We start from the raw sequence: 18,940 nt of genomic DNA, 5'->3' as shown, positions 1-18,940 counted from the left end.
CTGATTAAGCCCAAATAGAGGTATAAAAGGTTGATGGAGATTTGTTTTCTTTATGAGAAGAAAAAGAAAAAAAATTAACTATCACTCACATCAGATAGAGACTACTGATCATGATTTCACTTTTTGCCGTGGCCACCAGGAAGCTTCAGGTTAACACTGGGCTCTGTCCCTCTTAAATAATTATCTTATTTTGTTTCATTGTAACTGTATTTCAAACATCTTCCTTCGCCCTTGCCCTAGCTAGAGGAAGTCACCCTTTCCTGAACCTGTGTAACATTCTATACAGGGATTATTAGCCTGGGGTTATGGCTACTGTTGGCTTTGCCTCCTCTAGCAAACTGTACAACCAAAGGACAGAGAGCATACCTTGTTTTTCTGCATGCTCCAAAATAGCCACGTTGTGTCTAATACATTAGTAATACCTATAATGACTTCTGGGATGAACATTGACTCAACAGGGTATTTTTTTTCCCTTAAGTCTATCAATGAAGAAAATGGAACCAGGAGTCCTTCCTTTAACGATGAAAATGTCTCAACTTACGTGTGTCTTCCTTTAGCTCTCCATCACTTCAAGGTACTTCCTGTAACCCTCTTAGACACAGCCATGCGCTCTGTGAGGCTCAGGAGAAGCCCCAGGGCGGGGGGGGCAGCCCAGCTCTGGCTTCCAGGCCCCAGCGCCTGGTACCTCCACTGCTCTCTGCTCCTCCGCGCCCCGTAGGTTTTGTGTCTGTCCCCAATTCCTGTAATCACCAAGTCTGTGAGCCCCTCGCGGGCAGACACCCCTTCCCACAGTGGCCCTGGTGCCACTCTGACCAGGAGCAGCCACTGGTTGGGATGATTTTGCATGGTCTTGTCACTGTCAAAACCCGAGGAGCCACGGCCCGGAGGAGGAAGCGGCGGAGCTCTGGTATTGTTGCTGCAGCTGGTGTTGTGAATCAGGCCGACGAGCAGCGCATCCTCTTACCCGGCTATTTCACGACACCAGGGTTGCATCATACCTATCCTCTCCAGGCGAGCCTCGTGGGACCCAGTCGCACGCAAGGACACAGGACGGGCGGGCGGGGTGCTTGTGTGCTCCTCAGAATCAGCTGGGGGCTTTAAGAACACCATGCCTGCCCCTCGCCCCTCCACTAGGTGCACAGGATCTCCAGGGTGGGGTCCCAAGTTCGTGCCTGATGAGCCTCTGCCTGCCTCCCTCCAGGGCCCGTTTACCAGGCCACTACTGCCCCCACCTGCTTTCCAGAAGCAGGTGGGGCCCGGTACCCCAGGGCGAACAGCCGAGCCCTTTACCCTGACAACCAAGGCCCTTCCCGGCTGGGAACACTTCCCCCATTTTCCTCCCGTTCTCTGCTCCCCACAAGCCCCAGACCCACTGGACTCCGTGAGCTGGTTCTGACCCTACCTCCAGAATACACCTCACCATCCTCCCCCTTGGCCGCCACCCGGCCCCCACCCCTGAGCAGCCCCTAACTGGTCTCTCTCGGTCCGTGGCTTCATTCCACAGCTGAAAAATAGAAATCTGGCCATGGCTCACCAGTGTGGAACTCCTCACCCCCTCCCACAGGCCTCTGTCCCCTCTTCTGAGTCTGAACCCCAGCTCCTGGGTCCCTTCTCCAGGCACAGGGGCCATGTTGCTCTCCCTGAAGTCCAACTCACACTCCAGTCCTAAGCCCTGTGACACCTGCCGTGCTTGGGTGGCTTCCTCACGGTTGGAGCTCAGCTCTCGTGCTCCATCCTCAGAGGGGCCTGGTGCTCCACCTAAGAAACGCTTTGTCTTAACAGCAGTTGTCACTGAATGTTCTATACCAGGCGTCTGTCTGTTGTCTCTTTCATACTAGAGTGTGAGCTCCCAGCGGGCAGGCTCTGTCTTGTTCCCTGTGGTGCCTCCTTTGCCTAGCATGGGGAGTGGTATGCAGTAGGCATTCAATAAATGTGGCAGAATGAAGAAACGACCAGACCCCTTTCAGCCTCGTATCCCACCATTTCTTCCCTCTTCCCCCATGGCACTGGGCGCCCAGTCCCAACCCTCTTTCCCTGCAGGACCACATCCAGCCCCAGCCTCCTTCCTCCTCGTGTCCCCCTGGCTTCCCTCCTCCTCCTGGGCAGCTTCCCTCTGCTGACCAACTGCATGATCTCCTTGCTGGTCTGTGCCAGGCTAGGCAGTGAGAGCCAGGGCCTGGTATACAGAAGGGGCGTGATAAATGCTGCGGTGCCCTTGTGGCTGCAGAGACAGGAGGCCAGGGTTGGGGGGCTGCAGCAGGTCCTGTGCTCACCCCACGCCTGCCTCTGGCTGTTCACTTCTAGGCAGTTTCCTCATCACTGGGTCTTTCGGGTCCCTGGTTGCCCTGTTCTTTTGAGAGACAAGGGGTCCCATGTCACTCAGCCAGGGGAAGGATGCTGGTGGGCAGAAGACGCCTGGTACTGGGCACAGGTGTCACTTCTGGTTTGCTGCTGCAGAAGCTCACTCAGATCAGGTGATTTGCTCAAAGTCACCCAGAAACCAGCAGAACTGAGACTCCCTGAGGCCAGATCCCAGGGCTTTGCTCAGAACTTGAGGAATTTCAGATCCGGAGGGCTCCAGGACCCACCTAGCCTGTACGGGCTCCTGGAAGCCGAATCCTGCAAGGCTGGCACTGTGTGTGACCCAGCACTGTGCCCCCGGCCCCTCTCCAGCAAGAAGAGCGGCTTTGTGAGCAATTCTCATATCAGTTAAATTCTATTCAAACATAAGAATCCCCTGGGCACTTTGGTGAAGCCTGTAATCCCAGCAGCTCCAGAGGCAGGAGGATTGCCGTTCAAAGCCAGCCTCAGCAACTCAGTGAGGCTCTAAGCAACTTAGACCCTGTCTCAAAATAAAAATAAAGAATGGGCTGGGATGGGGCTCAGTGGTTAAGCGGCTGTGGTACCAAAGAGAGAGAGAGGGAGAGGAAGAAGAGAATGCCCTTCCTCGGGGTCCTTATGATCCGGGACAAGGTGAGGTGTCAGACAGTTCCTTTAGATTTTCTATTGATAAGCCCCTTGAGGGTTCCTGCTTAAACCCCACCCCCCCAGGAAGATGCAGAGGGTCAAGAAAAGAGTCTCCCAGTGGTGCACGCCCCCCTCCAGGGCTGAGATTCCACACCGAGGTTTCTCCAAGGGAGGAGGAAGTGACTTGCCCAAGTCACTTCAGCAAGGTCACCCAGCAACTTCGTGGTCCCTTCCTCTGCCCATACCCCAGTGCTGCTGGAAACCAGCCTGGCCATATCCTGTCATGAGATCTTAATCAGGAATTTTCCACAGCTCCCAGGGACAGGCGTGTGGGAATGGTGTAGGGGGATGCTGGGCAGCTGTGATTTTTGCCAGTCAACTGGCAGTATAAGAGCCACAGGGTGATAAGATCTGCACGCCCACACGTCCTGCCGCCCCATGGGAGGGAAGGAGCAGGCAGGGCACCCACAAGTCCTCTCCCCGCACAGACCAGGGCGGAGCCTGCCGAGAAGGTGCGAGATTGACCCAGGCTGGGGTCCTTGGCCCGGAGTCCTTGCTTTCCAGCCTTTAGCCCGTCAGCTGCTGGCATGGGGCTGGGGACACAGTCCTGAAGAGGGAGGGACTGGAAGTCCAGGGAAAGAGGAGAAGCTGAGCCTCGGTGTTACAGAGAACCAAGAAGATCGGTCACAAACATTAACAAGTGGTAAATGAAATTTGCAAAAAGGCACACGGCGCTCACACCATGTTGGTGTCATGAGTTCTGGTTTTCCGTAGTTCACCTCGGAAGGTCCAACTCGAGGCAGGATCCTGGGGCCGGGGACCCGCCTTGGGGCCATTCCTCAGCCCTTGGTTTCCAGGCAGCTGCTCTTCACCTCCTTGGTTCTGGTCCCCTCACTGTACATTCAACAAGTGTTTATGGAGCTAGTCTAGTTGCTGGGGTTGTCACCAATCTAAAAGGCCAAATCCCTGCCTTTGTGGATTTCCTTCGGCTGAGCTGGATGAAAACTCGCTAGAAAATGCACTGAGGTCTGCGCACTCATCTGCGGGCCTGCTGCGTCCTCATCTTGCAGAGTGACCCCCTGACATAGTGACTCCGACACAGTCTGAGCACAGCCACCTGCCCTTCTGCCTGCCCCACGGCCAGGCACGCCTGTCCTGCACCTCTCTGGCCCGCGGCAGCCCAAGCCAGCCGGGCTCTCTAAGTTCCAGTCGATTTGTGGAGGTCATGGGGCTGGGGTCCCTGGGAGCAGGGCTAGTGAGGGAAGGAAGGCATGTACCTCCATCTTCCCTGGAGGATGAGTGGACGTGAGCTGAGCAGAGCTCAGGTGACAGAGTGGGCAGTGGCCTTCTGGCCTCCACCTGGCTCCTGTCTCTGGGAGGATCAACTCGTCCTCGGGCCAGGGCCCCCACTCTGTCTGTCCCCACCCTGACCCTCCTCTAGGGGCTTCTCTCATTGCTGCGCTGGTTGCACAGCTGGGCTGGGCTGTGTCCATGTCCAGGTCCCGTGCTAACTCCACTGCCCTGTGAGCATAGGACAGCGCCCTGTCCGTGTCCCAGGCCCCACCTCATGCGTGGTCAGTAAGGGTTCACTGAGAGGTGAAGGAAGACCAGCAGTTTCCTTGGGAGCAGTGAGGCCCCCACCCGTAGAAGCAGGCTGAGACCGGTGCGTGTTCAGGGCCTCCACGGGGGACGGCTCTTGGGGTCGATCCAGCACCTGTGGGCAGAGGGAGAAGCGGGCTGCAGTGTAGACGCCTCAGCTGACCTGGGGAAGCTGGATCTGGCCCTCCAGCCCAGGGCAGGGAACGAGGCCTTTCTGCCCCGCATCCGTCAGTCACTGGATGCCCTCCTCTTGGGGGAAAGTCAGCCATGGGTGGGGCCATGCAGTGGGGGGACAGTCTCCCCACGAAGGAGAAATAGGTCCTTCATTTCTGGGGACGCACCAGGCATCCACCCTTCTCATCTCCCAAACCCTGAGCACCTCTTTCAACCCCTGCAGCTCAGTTCAACCGCTGACCCTCTGCACTGGGCCTCAGGTGACCCTGGTGACCAGGACTTGCTTCCATTGCCAATGTGGCCTCAGGGGACTGGCAAACTGGACCCCACCTGGTCCAGCGGCCAGGCAGCCCCTGGGAGCTGGGGAGGGACTGGGAGGCTGGGGAGGGGTGGAGGCTCCCTGGGCTCCACCCCTGGCCCTGCAGGCGGCGCGGGAGGTGGCTTCTCTGCTCTGGGAGCCCTCAGGGCACATCTGTCCACTGGTGGCCACAGGCCTTGGGGCCGCTTGCACATAATGGCGTCTAGAAGCTGAGCTGTCTGTGGAAGGACCGTGGAGGCTGGCAGCCGGCTGTTGGAGCGGGAGGCTCCCATCTTACATACACATCTGTCTTCAATACACCGCGCATCCATTAAAGTATAATAAATCCAAACAACACCCTTCCCCAGTGAGAGGCCTCCAGCCTGCATCGGACGGGCTCCTCAGACCCCGGCCACCTCTCGGGTCCCTCCCTCACAGGATCCTCTCTGGTGACTGCTTGCTCCTTCCTCGGGTCCTGGCTGAGGATCTCCCTGCACCCCAGACTCAAAAGAGCTGTTCCAGGACCCAGCGGGCATCTGGGGGTTGCCCAGCCCTGCCGGTCTGAGGCGGGCCCCGCATCGGAGGTGGAATGGGGGCAGGACGGCAGGGCGCGTGCCCCACCTCCCACCCTGTCTGGGGACCCTGCTGGCCAGCTGAGGGCGGTTTGGGCCGACCTCCCTGCCTTCTCCCTGGGGCAGGCCCAGCCTATAAAACCACCCCGTGTGTCCTTGCCGACCCTGGACCCCTCTCGAGAGACCCAAAGCCACAATGGCAGAGCTGCCCACCACGGAGTCGCCCGGGAACCCTGCTCTGTGCAGAGGGCGCTTCACCATCAGCACACTACTGGGGGGCGACGAGCCCCTGCCACCAGCAGCCTATGACAGTAGCCACCCCAGCCACCTGACCCATGGCAGCACCTTCCACATGCGCACCTTTGGCTACAACACCATGGACGTGGTCCCTGCCTATGAGCACTACGCTAACAGCGCCCTGCCCGGGGAGCCCCGGAAGGTCCGGCCCACGCTGGCCGACCTGCACTCCTTCCTCAAGGTAAGGTCCACCTCTCAGAAGATGGGTCACTTCCCTGCTGTGTGACCTCAACCCAGTTACCTAACATCTCTGAGCCTAAGTTCTGTCACCTGTGCTGTGGGGATGGACAAGTGTCTTCCTCAAAGTCTGAGAGGCCCAAAGGAACTAGTGGAAGAGAGGGGGAGCCAAGAAGCTCTGGGTGCCTGTTGTGACCCTTGTCCCGTCACTGGCTACCTGAAGAAAGGGCAGGCTGCCCAAGAGGAAAGGCGCCTTCAGTCAGTGCACACTCCTGGAGAGGCAGGAGAGGACTTGCTGGCTGTGCAGCCTCGGAGGTGGGACAGAGAAGGGTGAGTGCTGGGTGCTGGGCTGTCATAGCCTGGTGTGGCCTCACTTTCCCCACCTGACAACTGGGCAGAATCCTCCTTGGTTCTGGGCCGAGACTTGCTGAACATACAGGACCCTTCTGTCCCTGGAGCAAACCTCCGCCCTGGCCCCCCAGGCAGGGGCCCCGGTTGTTCCAGACAGGGCTGCTGAGTGAGGGGTCGGAAAGAAAGGCCCCACAAGAGCTGTCAGTGGGGACACAGCTGGGGGGCCTACCACCCCTGGGCAGAGGCCCGGGCTGCCAGGGAGCCACCGTGCAGCCTTGGACGCGCTGCTTCACCTGCTGGGATGACAATACCCCGCCCACCCCTTCCCAGGCTGTGTGACAGCCGACTCAGCTCCAAGGCCACTGCTCTCCAGCAGAGAGGAGGTGCCGCGAACAGCAGCATCCAGAGCATCCAGCTCTGGTGGCGGCTCTTCCCGATGCGGAGTTTATAAAAGTCCCTTGAACAGCCTGCATCCCGTGAGCCTGCGTGGGGGCAGCTGGCCTGGGGGCGGCGGCGCAGCACCCTGCCACCTGACCTGTGGACTCGGCTCCCAGCAGGAAGGCAGCCACCTGCATGCCCTGGCCCTGGACAGCCGGCCCAGCCGTGAGATGACGGACGGGCTGGTGGAGGACGAGGCAGGCACCAGCAGTGACAAGAGCCCCGGGGAGCCCGTGCGCTTCGGCTGGGTCAAGGGGGTGATGGTGAGTGGGGTGCGGGTGACGGGGCCTCTGACTCTCAGGCCTCAGTGGCAGGGCAGGCCCAGGCCCAGCCTGGACCTCAGTCCCCCTATCTGACAGTGACCCAAACTTTTTCTGGTTGGGTTTTCCAACCTCCATGCATGTCCTAGGCTGAGACCCAGCCCTAGCACAGGTCTGGCCACACTAGTCGTGTGGCCTTGAACAGGTAACTTAACTGCCCTGCCTCAGTTTTCTCAGCTGTGAAATTAGCGGTACATGAGTCAAAGCCTAGGAGAAAAAACTCTTTCCCCAAGACGCCACCAGAGGGCAGCACGGACACGGCTAATTTCGTTTTGGTATCCGCTCCCCTTTATGATTTGCAGAGAAAGGTTTGCTGCCCTTTTCAGCACAAATAAATCTGCAGACATAAAATAATCAGGTGAACTCTGCTTTGTAAGACACTACGAGTTCTCCAGAGGGGACCACGCGGGGTCTATAGGAGAAAGCTCTAGCCTGGCTCTGGGGGGCAGAGGCCCAGTTTCTTTTAACTCTGCCAATTGTCCAGTGGCTGTTGACTGTTTCGCTATCTAAACCCCAAGCCCTTTTCTGACCCCCAGAGGGTCATTCAGGGCCTGGATCTCCTTCCTGAGCTGGGTTGGTCAGAGCCTGATGTGGTCCTATTTAGCATCTCAGAGCAGACGGAGTTGTGCAAACTGCATGTCCCTACCCACCCTGCCACTCAGTGGAAGCCAGGACCACACCAGGCCTTCCCACCTGGAACTTCAGACTCGTGGGGCCTCTGACTTGGCTTTGAATTTCGAAGCTGAGGTCACAGCGACCTGAGCTTTGGTTTCTGTTGTGAGTGGGACAGCCATTCAGTCGCATTTGCTGAGCTTGCCTGGAATGTCAGTCCTGGGCCAACAGCTGGCCGCTGGGGCCAAGGCCAGGCTGGTGGGCACAGGCTCCCAGGCTGGAAACAGGGCAAGTGGCAATTGTACTTACAGCCCAGCTCAGGCCTCCGTAGTGGGGACGGGCGGGAGTGGGCAGGAGGGGAGAGCAGAGGCAGCTCTCCCCCCTGCCCACTGAGCCTGCCGAATGGGGAAAGCACAGAAAGGATGCCGTGTTCATGCAGCCAAGCAGCCGGGAGCCATGCCATGACCAGGGACAGGGACTTGTGTGTTTGGCCTTGGGGCGCCTGCTCCCCGGGCGCCCTGACCTCACCCTCCTCTCAGATCCGCTGCATGCTCAACATCTGGGGTGTGATCCTCTACCTGCGTCTGCCCTGGATTACAGCGCAAGCGGGCATTGGTGAGTGTCCCTCGGGGAAGGGAGGGAGGGAGCAGTCCCTGGGAAACAGGCTTGCACTTGGCCTGCAGAGACCACAGGCCAGGCATGCTCCTCCCTGGCACAGCCTCCGACCCCCTCGGGGACCAGCGTGAGGGTGGCATGACTCAACAGACGTGCGGTTGGCAGTGCCAGGGCTCATCCTGTTTGCCTTCAGAAAGTCACATGAGCCAATTTCTCCAGCAGAGCGTGCAGATTAGGAGCTTGCCTTTGGAAGACAGAGAAGCTAGTTCTGTATCATGCCCTGTGGCCTTGGGCAAGTTTCTTAACCTCTCTGAGCCTCGGTCTGCTCATTAGTAAGATGGAGCTGGTAACAGTGCCGGTGGCAGAGCCACATGGGGTTTCTCGGATGTAGGAAGAGCAGCACAGGGTTTGCGCCCAGAGGTGCTCATCGGGTGGCACCGATCACTTCATTTTCATCACTGAAGGGAGCTCCCTTCCCTCCTCTGCTTAGCAATCCCCGCCGAGCAGACTCCCGAGCCCCCTGACTAGTCGGAACATGTCAGGAGGTAGAGACCCATTTTTCAGATGACGATAGCAAGACTCAGAAGGGAAGTGACTGGGGTGGCACTGAGCAGTAGGCAGATTCAGGTCCCTCTGGGGCTCCTCGCCTGGGAAACCCCCTGAGCCGGGGCTCCCCTCCCCCGCACAGTGCTGACCTGGGTCATCATCCTGCTCTCGGTCATGGTGACCTCCATCACAGGCCTCTCCATCTCGGCCATCTCCACCAACGGCAAGGTCAAGTCAGGTGGGTCCCAGGCTCCACCCTGGGAATGGGTCTCTGAACTGGTCCCCACCGGCAGGACACCCCAGGCTGCTCCTGGGGTTCCGGGGGGAACGGCCTGGGTCACCTCTGGTCCTGGGAGCCCCACATCACCTCTCCTCTGCCTGCCCCGGCACCCCCCCACCACCCACCACTGACTTCCGGTTTCCTGGCTCCTGGCTCCGGCCCTGCTAGGTGGCACCTACTTCCTCATCTCCCGGAGTCTGGGCCCTGAGCTGGGGGGCTCCATCGGCCTCATCTTTGCCTTCGCCAACGCTGTGGGCGTGGCCATGCACACAGTGGGCTTCGCAGAGACCGTGCGTGACCTGCTGCAGGTGAGGTGGGCTGGACCCTGCCGTCCCATCTGGGCCTGCCCTCCCTCCCCACCGCCCAGTCCACTCTTCAGGGACCGAGGCCACAATCTGGCCACTTTGGGTGACAATGATGAGCTCATCAAACAAAGACCATCCCCAAAAGTCCCCTCCTGGGGCAGTGCTGCCTTTGGGGCCACATTGTCCAGCCTATGCAGAGCCACCACCTTGGGGCCTGTTGGCTGGGAAGGTGTTGGAGGTGGACTTATCAGAGTGCACCCCAAATAAAGTGGGGGAGTCTGGAGGAGTGGGGTGTTCAGAGGACGCCTGCCTCCCTTCCGCAGGAGTACGGCACACCCATTGTGGACCCCATCAATGACATCCGCATCATCGGGGTGGTCACTGTCACTGTGCTGCTGGCCATCTCCCTGGCTGGCATGGAGTGGGAGTCCAAGGTAGGGAAGACCCCGGGGGGGAGGGCAGGGAAAGAAGCGAGCCCCAGGCCTTGGGTCTGGGCCCTGGTCCTGCCTCTTCTCACGTGTATTGGCTGGTCTTGAAGTTCTGCTGCTGTGACAGAGACCTGAGTGACACTGCCTTCCGCAAGAGAGACTTTGCTTCTCTCTCACGCGGCAGTCCAGGTGGACGTGGTGCAGGGCCAGCGTAGAGGCTTCCACGGGGTAGTTGGACGCCCAGACTCCTCCCATCTTGTAGCCTGTGTATCCCAGGGTTGTGGTCTGTGTCCTCCTGGTCCATGTGGCTGCCCTCATGCTTCCCACAGTCCCGGAGAGGGGCAGGGAAGAAGGGTGGGATGAGCGGGAGGAGCCCCTTCCCTTCCTCTGTGGCTCAGGCTGGGAACTGCGCCTGTTGCTCCTGCGTGGCCAGAACCTGATCTCAGGCCACGCACAGCTGAGAGGGCAGCTGGGAAGTGTGGTCCTTGTTCAAGTCACGCGTCCAGCCATGAGTCAGAGGCTTGGTGCTGTGACATGTAAGGAAGGGCTGGAACACAGCCCGTGACTCGGCCAGAAGGGGCCCACGGGTGAGGCCTGCCCAGCCTCGGCCTCCGCTCTGTGGCCCTCTGACCTGGCTCTGCTGGTCTCCGTGCTCTTCCATGGAACACGCTGGTCTGCCTCTTCACACGTCTGCTCAAGAGTCTCCTCCTCGATGTCACCTTCCCAGGCCACCTTGCTCCAGGAGCTCCAGCCCAGTCCCTCCACACCGCTGTCCCTGCTCTGAGTTCATCCCACTGATCAGCCAAGACAAGAGGCCAGGGCCCCTGGCTGGCTGCTGCGATCCCAGCCCCTCCAGCAGAGCCACTGCACGTGGCTGTGAATGACCAGAGCATCTACTGGGGCGGGGGCTGGGCACGCTCCGGGGGTGACCTGGAGACGTGCGGCTGGCTCATCTCAGGTCCTCGCTCCCCAGGCCCAGGTGTTGTTCTTCCTGGTCATCATGGTCTCCTTCGCCAACTACTTGGTGGGGACACTGATACCCCCATCAGAGGACAAGGCCTCCAAGGGCTTCTTCAGTTACCGGGGTATGTGAATTTTGGGGTCCCTGACCATATCTCTGGGGACAGGGACAGTTTGTCCATGGATCCGGCCCATTGAGGGGGCACCAGAGACTGGGTTCCCTTCCTCCCACAGCCAGCAGCTGCCGGGGAACCCGCGCCTGCCGGCTGCTCCCAGCGAGGGGCTGCAGTGTCCAGGCAGCCTGACGCAGGCCTGGTTTTCCAGGGGACGTCTTCGTTCAGAACTTGGTGCCTGACTGGCGGGGCCCTGAGGGCAGCTTCTTCGGGATGTTCTCCATCTTCTTCCCCTCAGCCACCGGCATCCTGGCAGGGGCCAACATCTCTGGGGACCTCAGGGTGAGCAGAGCGTCGAGACTGCAGGGCTGTGAGGACAGTCTTGCTCCCTGTCCTACCAGGATCTGCTGCTGGGCGTGGAGGTGGGCGAGAGCCGGGGGAGGGGTCAGAGCTGACATCCAGTCCAGTCCCACCCAAATCCATCCCATTCTCTTCTCCTCTGAGGCCGTTGGTCGAGGTCATTGTGCCTGAGACCAGTGGAGCCCCTGGTATGGGCTGGGCTCCCCGCTAGTTCCTGGGACCCTCGGCCTAAGGGAGGACGAGCCCAGCTGAGACGTCCCAAAACTCAGTCTCGACCCTGCACACCTGTGCTGGCCTGGTCTCCTGGATCTCCTCGGCCACTGTGGTGCCCTGTGGAGCCCCGTTCCCTAATGCTGTCCTTATTCCGTGATGACCGTCGCTCTGCCCCAGGCTTCGCCGCTGTTGGCCCCGCAGCCCTGGTGTTTACGACACTGCTGGGCCCGCTCCCTGGGAATTCCTGGCCTGTTTCTTGACCTCTCAAAGTGCTGTTCCTCTTTCAAACACCTCCTCCGACTTCCCTGGCAGGTCTTCCATGGATCATGGTTCTCCTATGTAACCAAGTCCACCCATCTCTATGTCTCCGTTCCCAGTTTTCAGTCTGACCCAAGCCAGGTGCTCCATACCTGTTTGTTGATTGAATAATGGTGAAAGTACTGTTGGAGGAAGTTTGAAGCTGTGCTATCGGGGAGAAGGACAGAGGGATGTTGGCAGAGGCTCCATCAAAACTTCTGGGTGGAGGTGGGGCTGGAGCAGGACTTTGAAGGCTGAGAAGCCAGGGTCTTTGCCAGTAGGAAATCCAAGGAGATGGCGTGTAAGAGGGGGTGACGGTGTGGAGACTAGCACCACGCTGGAAATCAGCTCACCCTCCCTGCCATCTCCAGCCCCCCTAAAGGTGTTCTTTTTTTGTGTGGCCGGGTGGGTACCAGGGATTGAACTTAGGGCACTCGACCACTGAGCCACATCCCCAGCCCTATTTTGATTTTATTTAGAGACAGGGTCTCACTGAGTTGCTTAGCACCTGGCTTTTGCTAAGGCTGGCTTTGAACTCGCTATCCTCCTGCCTCAGCCTCCAGAGCTGCTGGGATTACAGGCGTGCGCCACCGAGCCTGGCCCAAAGGCATTCTTAAGTGAATTAAGAACTGTGCCTTGGAGACAATCCTCAAGTCAGCCTGGCTCTAACTGGCTACGCCCCAGGCATGTACCACAGGGCCCAGATGTGGGATTGTTTGTCCAGTTCCTCTCCTTTCCTGGGACAGCACCAGCAGAGGCTGGTCCGCCTGCTCTGAGTTCCCTGCAGAGGTCCTGCATGTACTCAGACAGCCTGGGGCCCCTCAGAGCCCCAGTATAGATGGTTGCCTGGGAATTTACCTAGATGCTCCATCAAGCTGCAGGCACCAGGGCCAAGCAGCTGCCTTGAGCTGGTGAGAAGGGTACCTTCTGGCTCTCCCAAGTGTCACCAAGCCTGAAAGGGGCCTCTGGCTCCTGGTTCTGCTCATTCTGTGGGACAGTGAGTTCAGTGATTCCCATTTATGGAACCTCGCTGTGAGACTTTGGGCAAGTCTCCCTACAAGTTCTCTGGGTTCCAGCTTCCCTAGATGTACAACGGGGGAGGGCAGGGTGAGGATTCAAAGAACTCACTCCCTCGAGGGGCTTAGAACAGGGCCTGTCCTGAGGACGTGCTACGCGCTAGCTGCAAGCACCGTCAAGCCCAGCTCAGAGAGGAACAGCGGCTGGCCCAGGCCACACAGAGCACAGCCACCCAAGTGCAGGTCTGTAGAACAGAGGCCACAATCATCAACAATACGTCACTTGACAGACTCTTGTGTGGCTCCAAGACCTGTCCGTGTGTAGGATGCTGTGCCCACTCCCAGGATCTCCACGCAGGGGACTTGCTGAGTCAGGTTGTTTTCTTGCTTCATAGATGGGGAAACTGAGGCTCTGAGATGTGGAGAGGTCTCTCCCAGGCACACGGCTAGAACGAGTGGGCTGGGTTGTGGACCACCTCTGCCTGACCGCTGAGCCAGCTCCTGAGATCTCAAACCAAGACGTGGGGGTCAGGTTGGGGGTTGAGAATACAAAAATATCTCCTCTCATGGTCAGGAGTCTAGAAACTGAAAATCAAGGTAATGATGGGGCCACGCTCTGTCTGAAGGCCCCAGGGCCCTGCCTGTCCTCATCCCAGCTCTGGTGGCCCCTGACAATGTCACTCTTGATCTGGAGTTCCTCCCTCTAGGCTCTGCATCATTCCAGTTACGTGACCTTCTTTCCTCTGTGTCTCCGGGTCCTTTCCTCTTCTTATCATGACGCCAGCCGTTGCATTGGAGGCCCACCGTAATTCAGCATGACTTTGTCCCACTAATCTCATCTGCAAGGGGCTCGTTTCCAAATAAGGTCATATTCAGAGGTCCTGGGTGGATGTGAATTTGATTGCACAAGAGGTGGCATGGGAGGCTGGCCTGGCCTAGCTTTGGGACCAGGGACTCCCTGTGCATGACCTGGTCAAACCATCCGGAGAGCTGAGTAGGACCAGGGCAGAGACTCCAGATTAGAGGCCCAGCAGCCCTGGGGGCCCCTGAGGCTCCAGCCTTCCTCTGCTCCGGGCCTCTGCTCCCCTTTGCCCTGGCCTGCCACATCCTTCCTCCTCAGTGTGGTTTGTCTCTAGCCTCTGGTTCCCCTGTTGACAGGGTAAGCTGGGGACGTCCAAAGTGGACTTCTCACAGCAGACCTGACCCCTGCGCCCAACCGGGGTCTGCGTCTGGAGGGCGGAACTGGTTTTGAAGTTACCGTGAAAGCCCAGCCTGTTGCCATCCTGGTCTGTGGGCAGATCCCGAGGCTGTGGATCCCAGTGGGGTCAGGATGGAGGCCCTGTGAGCTGGGTCCCCTTCCAACCCTGCCCTCAGTTTCCCCAGGAGCTGGGGCAGGTGCAGGCCGCATCTCAGGGAGTTGTGTTTGGGAATGCGCCTGAAGTGTGGACGGAGACGTGCGTGTGGATTCCTGGTCGCTGTTAGGAGAGCCCGACAGGAGGAGGGGTTTGGGGCTTGTCTTCCACTCCCGTTCACTGTGGTGGAACCAGACAGATTAGTCACGCACGACGACCTCACAGGGTGGCAGCGGGCGGTGAGCTGGGCTGGGTCAGGAGCGTGATGTGGGTCACTTGTTTTCCCATGCTGTGGGTGCAGTGCCAGCCCACTTTCAGACGAGGCCAGATGTGGAACAACAGCCACTGCCCGGTTGGTCACCTGGAGTCCGGCAGGCTGACAAGGGCCCTGCCATCCTGGCCCTTCCTCCCATCCCCAGAGCCACCCTTGGCCCAGGGTCCTCCATGCCCAGGTCTGGAGCTGGGGGATCTTCTCTCCCACCCTGGGCTCCCTACACCTTGGATGTGGCCCCCGTGCCCTGATCTTGGTCATGTCCCTCCCGTGTGAGCCCTCAATCACAGGTGCCTCTCTGTGCCAGAACGGGCTCTGAAGGGCCAAGGTCAGGGGTTGACCTTGACAAGGGGCGGGGCCTGGAGGAGGCCCAGGGCTGCCTGATGCACCTTCCCTGCTGCAGGACCCTGCAGTGGCCATCCCCAAGGGCACACTCATGGCCATTTTCTGGACCACGGTCTCCTACCTGGCCATCTCAGCCACCATTGGTGAGTAGCCAGCCTAGCTGGTTGGGGCAGGGCAGGACCCTAGTGCCACCTGCAGGGTTGGTGAAGCCCAGACACTGGAGGGGGCCACAGGGTGGGGTTTGACCCTCGGAAGACCTGGATCGGGAAGACAGGGCGACCCTTGGAAGTGGGTCCTGGAATCCTACCTCTGAGGCATTGTCACCTTGGGGGTGACTAGAGCAAGTTCATAGCAAGTGGGCCCAGACCAGGTTCTTCTGGTCCCTTCAAACATCGAGGTTCCAGATTTGCAAGGGTGAAGATCCTGCAGGACGCACCATGCTCTGAGCCTGGGCGGGTGCTGGCGGCAATGATGTAGCAAACGACGTTCCACTGCCCAGCCCTTTACCTAGCACACCACATTTAATCTGGTCACTAAGGAGAAAATGGGGGCTCAGAGAGGTTGAGGGACTTGAGCCTCTGAGCACTGGAGCCAAACTTTGATCCAGGCCAGGCAATTCCTGACTTGAACGGAAACCCTCACAGGCACACCCATTCCCAGGGACACCTGTGAAGCAGGGAGTCCACAGTCCACCAAGGGATTTGGCCTACCTTAGGACCATTCAGGGCCTGAGATCCAAGACTCTGCTTTAGAGAGGTCATTGGGCAGGTTACTAAAGCTTTCTGTGGCCCACAAAATGGGAAGGACAGCAGCGTAGCCACACGGCCTGCCCCGGGGATGTTGTAAAGAGCTTCGCGCGGTGTCTGGCACATGGGCTGCTCACCTGTGTGTTAGCGGTTCCCCTCCCCTCCGCCCCTCCCCCTCCTCGTGATTTTCATGTGATAAAGGAAGAGCTGACCTGTCCACAGCTTCCCGCCCCCTGCAGCAGTGGCCAGCATGTTGGGGGCAGGACAGGAGGGAAGGGAGACCACCCCCACCCCTTGCCTCCTCTCAGGCTCCTGCGTGGTGCGCGATGCCTCCGGGGACCTGAATGACACGGTGACACCTGGCCCCGGTGCCTGTGAGGGGCTGGCCTGCGGCTACGGCTGGAACTTCACCCGGTGCTCCCAGCAGCACGGCTGCCGCTACGGCCTCATCAACTACTATCAGGTACCCGCTCTGGCTCTGCACTGGGAGCCCCGGGTCGGGGGTCGTGGTGGCCCCAGCTCAGTCCCCACCATCCCCGCAGACCATGAGCATGGTGTCAGGCTTTGCGCCCCTGATCACAGCCGGCATCTTCGGGGCCACCCTCTCCTCGGCCCTGGCCTGCCTCGTCTCTGCTGCCAAAGTCTTCCAGGTGAGGCTGCAGGAGGGGCCCAGGTGAGGGAGGGCTCCCTGGCGACGGCCCTAAAGAGCCTGAGGGGTCACGCGACAGGCGTCTAGAGGAAAGAGAAAGGGCCAGGCAAAGGGGCTCCTGGGGGAAGCAGCCCCTTCCGTGGGTGGCCCGAGGCTCACCTGCGCTTCCCCCCAGAACGCTGCCTGTGAGCCCACAGCCCCGGGAGGGCGGCACGCCCATTGAACAGGCCAGAAGTAGGGACCCAGGTGGGGAGGTGCCCGCTGATGTAACGGAGGGGACCACGCAGGAGCTAGAGCCCAGAGGGCCCTGGGAGGAGAGGGGCAAGTGCCAGCCAGGGAGTGGCCACAGTGTCCGGCGCCCGCAGTGCCTGTGTGAGGACCAGCTGTACCCACTGATCGGCTTCTTTGGCAAAGGCTACGGCAAGAACAAGGAGCCCGTGCGCGGCTACCTGCTGGCCTACGCCATCGCTGTGGCCTTCATCATCATTGGTAAGAGGCTGCCGGCCCGCCTCCTGCCCCAGCCCGGCTCCCCCTGCTTCTCCTCCAGCCAGGCCTGGTCCGAGTGCACCCAGAAAGTGACACTTTCTTCACTGCTGGGAGTCCGACTCAGGGACAGGCCTGTGCCACGCCTCTTAGCGGACTCTGCCCCGGACGATGGCTCTGAGTGGGCGAGGCCGCGCCTGGAAGGAGGCTTTGGGAGACACAGGTCCTCCCGCTGCCCTCCTCAGACGAGTGCTCCCAGCCACGCCGGCAGCGACTGGGTCGTCCGGTTGGGAGAAATCTTTCCTGCTCTCCCTGGCTCTGCATCCCTCCCCTGAATTCCCAGACCTAAGTGAGCCCCCAGGACACCTTCGGGGCACAGGCCACTCGATCTGGCCCCTGACTTGAGCTGATACGCAGGGCCGGGTCACTGTCTTTGGGGGTGCGAGCTAGCAAACCCACTTTCTCGGCCTTTGGGCTTCCTGGCAGGAATCAGTTTGTAGATTGACTTTCCACCCTGGCTGTGCCACGTGGTGGCTGTGGGACCTTGGGCTTCACTTCTCTGAGTCTCGATTTCCCCATCTGCAGAATGGGAGCAAGAGTGCATAACAGGTGAGCCAGAGGTGGGCAGGGAGAGCACAACACACACACTCGCACACTCACACAGGTGCACACGCCAGACACTTCCTGATTAACGCAGTAAGGAGGCACCAGGACAGAAGTGGCCCCACCGAGCAGGGGACGGCCATGCTGGGATGTCCATGGTCCTTCTCCCTGTGCTGCAGCTTCTGGGCCCCTTCCTGCCAGAGCCAGCCACTCAGCCTGGCCTCACCTGTTCCCAACCTGTGAGACTTGCCCTAAGGGTCTGGTCACCGCTACCCTAAAGGGAAGCTCTCCAGGATCCTGAACCAAATGGAGAGGTGGCAGGTGACCCCCAGGGCACAGAAAAGTCTAGGCAGGGCTGGCATTCCACAAACCCACTCTTGCTTCCTGCTCGCCCCCGCCTCTGGCTCGGAGCCCTTGCCCTGGGCTCTGGGGGTTCTGCTCTCAGGACTATGATCTCAGATGCTCTGGGGCCAGTTCTCGTGGGATTAGATGGAATCCTCTGCAGAAGCACCCGACACATAGGAGGCACTTGCCTTGTTTGGGGATCCCCAGAGAGACCCTGAGATAACGCTCCACGTGCACAGGTCTATCCGGGGGCTGCTGGGGGCCAGTGACAGGGAAGGAAGGGGCTGTCTTGAGTGGTTACGATATGTTCTCAGGGGTCCTGGGTCACATGGCAAAATGTATTCCTTACTGTAATCTGTGGTCCAAAATGTCCCGAGCCCTGCCCCTGGTCATCCCGTAGCCTGACAGGTGCACGCCCACGCTCCCTCGTCCTCTTAAAAGTTGGCAGCTTTCAAGCTGTAAGACACTGTCCCTTGGAGCTTCACAAGAGGAAGGACCCATTTCACAGATGAGAAGTTGAGACTGACAGAGCCTCGTGGCCTGCTGGGGTCCATCCTCTGGGGAGGGGCCGGGGTGGTAGGGGGGGTTGCCCGACAGGCCGTCCTTTCTCTCTGTCCCTGAAGCCGAGCTCAACACCATTGCTCCGATCATCTCCAACTTCTTCCTGTGCTCCTACGCCCTCATCAACTTCAGCTGCTTCCACGCCTCCATCACCAACTCGCCCGGTGAGCAATCCCTGCGCCCTCCACGGGGAGGCGCCCGAGGGCTGGGCTGGGGGTGGGGAGGAGGGCAGGCAGCCCCGGCTCCCCTCTTCAGGTGGAATGATGTGGAGAGAGGTTCCTCTGCTAACACCCGCGGCAGCATTTTAAAAGCCAGGCCCTTGCAGGGTGCATTTTACAAGGGTTCGTTGATTGCTTACAGAATGTAGAGGTTTTTCTAGTCCTTTCCTTCAAATTCCCCAGAGAGGGAAGAGAGAATTTCCCAAAGTCAGACAGGGCTGTCACATACAGTACTGCAGGTTGTGCACTGCACAGCTCTAAGGAGGCTGTTCAGATCCTAGCAATGGGATCTCATGGATTTCTATGTTTTTGATGAAAAACTGCTGGCAGATGGCAGTAAAGAGACTTGAGGAAGCCCAATTAGCCCCAGATTGTCACCTTTTACATCACTCACAAGGTGCATGGTGCCTTGGAGTTGTGCCCTGGGGC

General features: G+C 59.4%; 1 protein-coding gene across 16 annotated transcripts in view; it reads left to right on the top strand.

Moving 5' to 3' along the window:
* The first annotated feature begins 5,762 nt into the window (after positions 1-5,762).
* The window catches only part of SLC12A3 (solute carrier family 12 member 3), a 33,309-nt gene continuing 20,131 nt past the window's right edge, over positions 5,763-18,940 (top strand). For 10 of the 16 annotated variants that reach the window (XR_013760355.1, XR_013760356.1, XR_013760357.1 and 7 more), the window contains exons 1-13: positions 5,764-6,088; positions 6,990-7,136; positions 8,345-8,420; positions 9,109-9,204; positions 9,415-9,554; positions 9,875-9,985; positions 10,953-11,064; positions 11,264-11,394; positions 14,965-15,049; positions 15,961-16,115; positions 16,195-16,302; positions 16,667-16,790; positions 18,356-18,457. Coding sequence is in view for 13 of the 16 variants with exons in the window: in XM_079118345.1 (XP_078974471.1) it covers positions 5,807-6,088; positions 6,990-7,136; positions 8,345-8,420; positions 9,109-9,204; positions 9,415-9,554; positions 9,875-9,985; positions 10,953-11,064; positions 11,264-11,394; positions 14,965-15,049; positions 15,961-16,115; positions 16,195-16,302; positions 16,667-16,790; positions 18,356-18,457 (1,669 nt within the window). In the remaining 3 variants the exon portion in view is untranslated. The other 6 variants (XM_079118343.1, XM_079118337.1, XM_079118347.1 and 3 more) reach the window with 6 other exon arrangements.

Source organism: Sciurus vulgaris (genome assembly GCF_902686455.1).
Source record: "Sciurus vulgaris genome assembly, chromosome: 17".
Taxonomy (NCBI): Eukaryota; Metazoa; Chordata; class Mammalia; order Rodentia; family Sciuridae; genus Sciurus; species Sciurus vulgaris.
The sequence above is the reverse complement of the archived record's forward strand: the minus strand, read 5'-3'. Positions and strand labels throughout refer to the sequence as shown.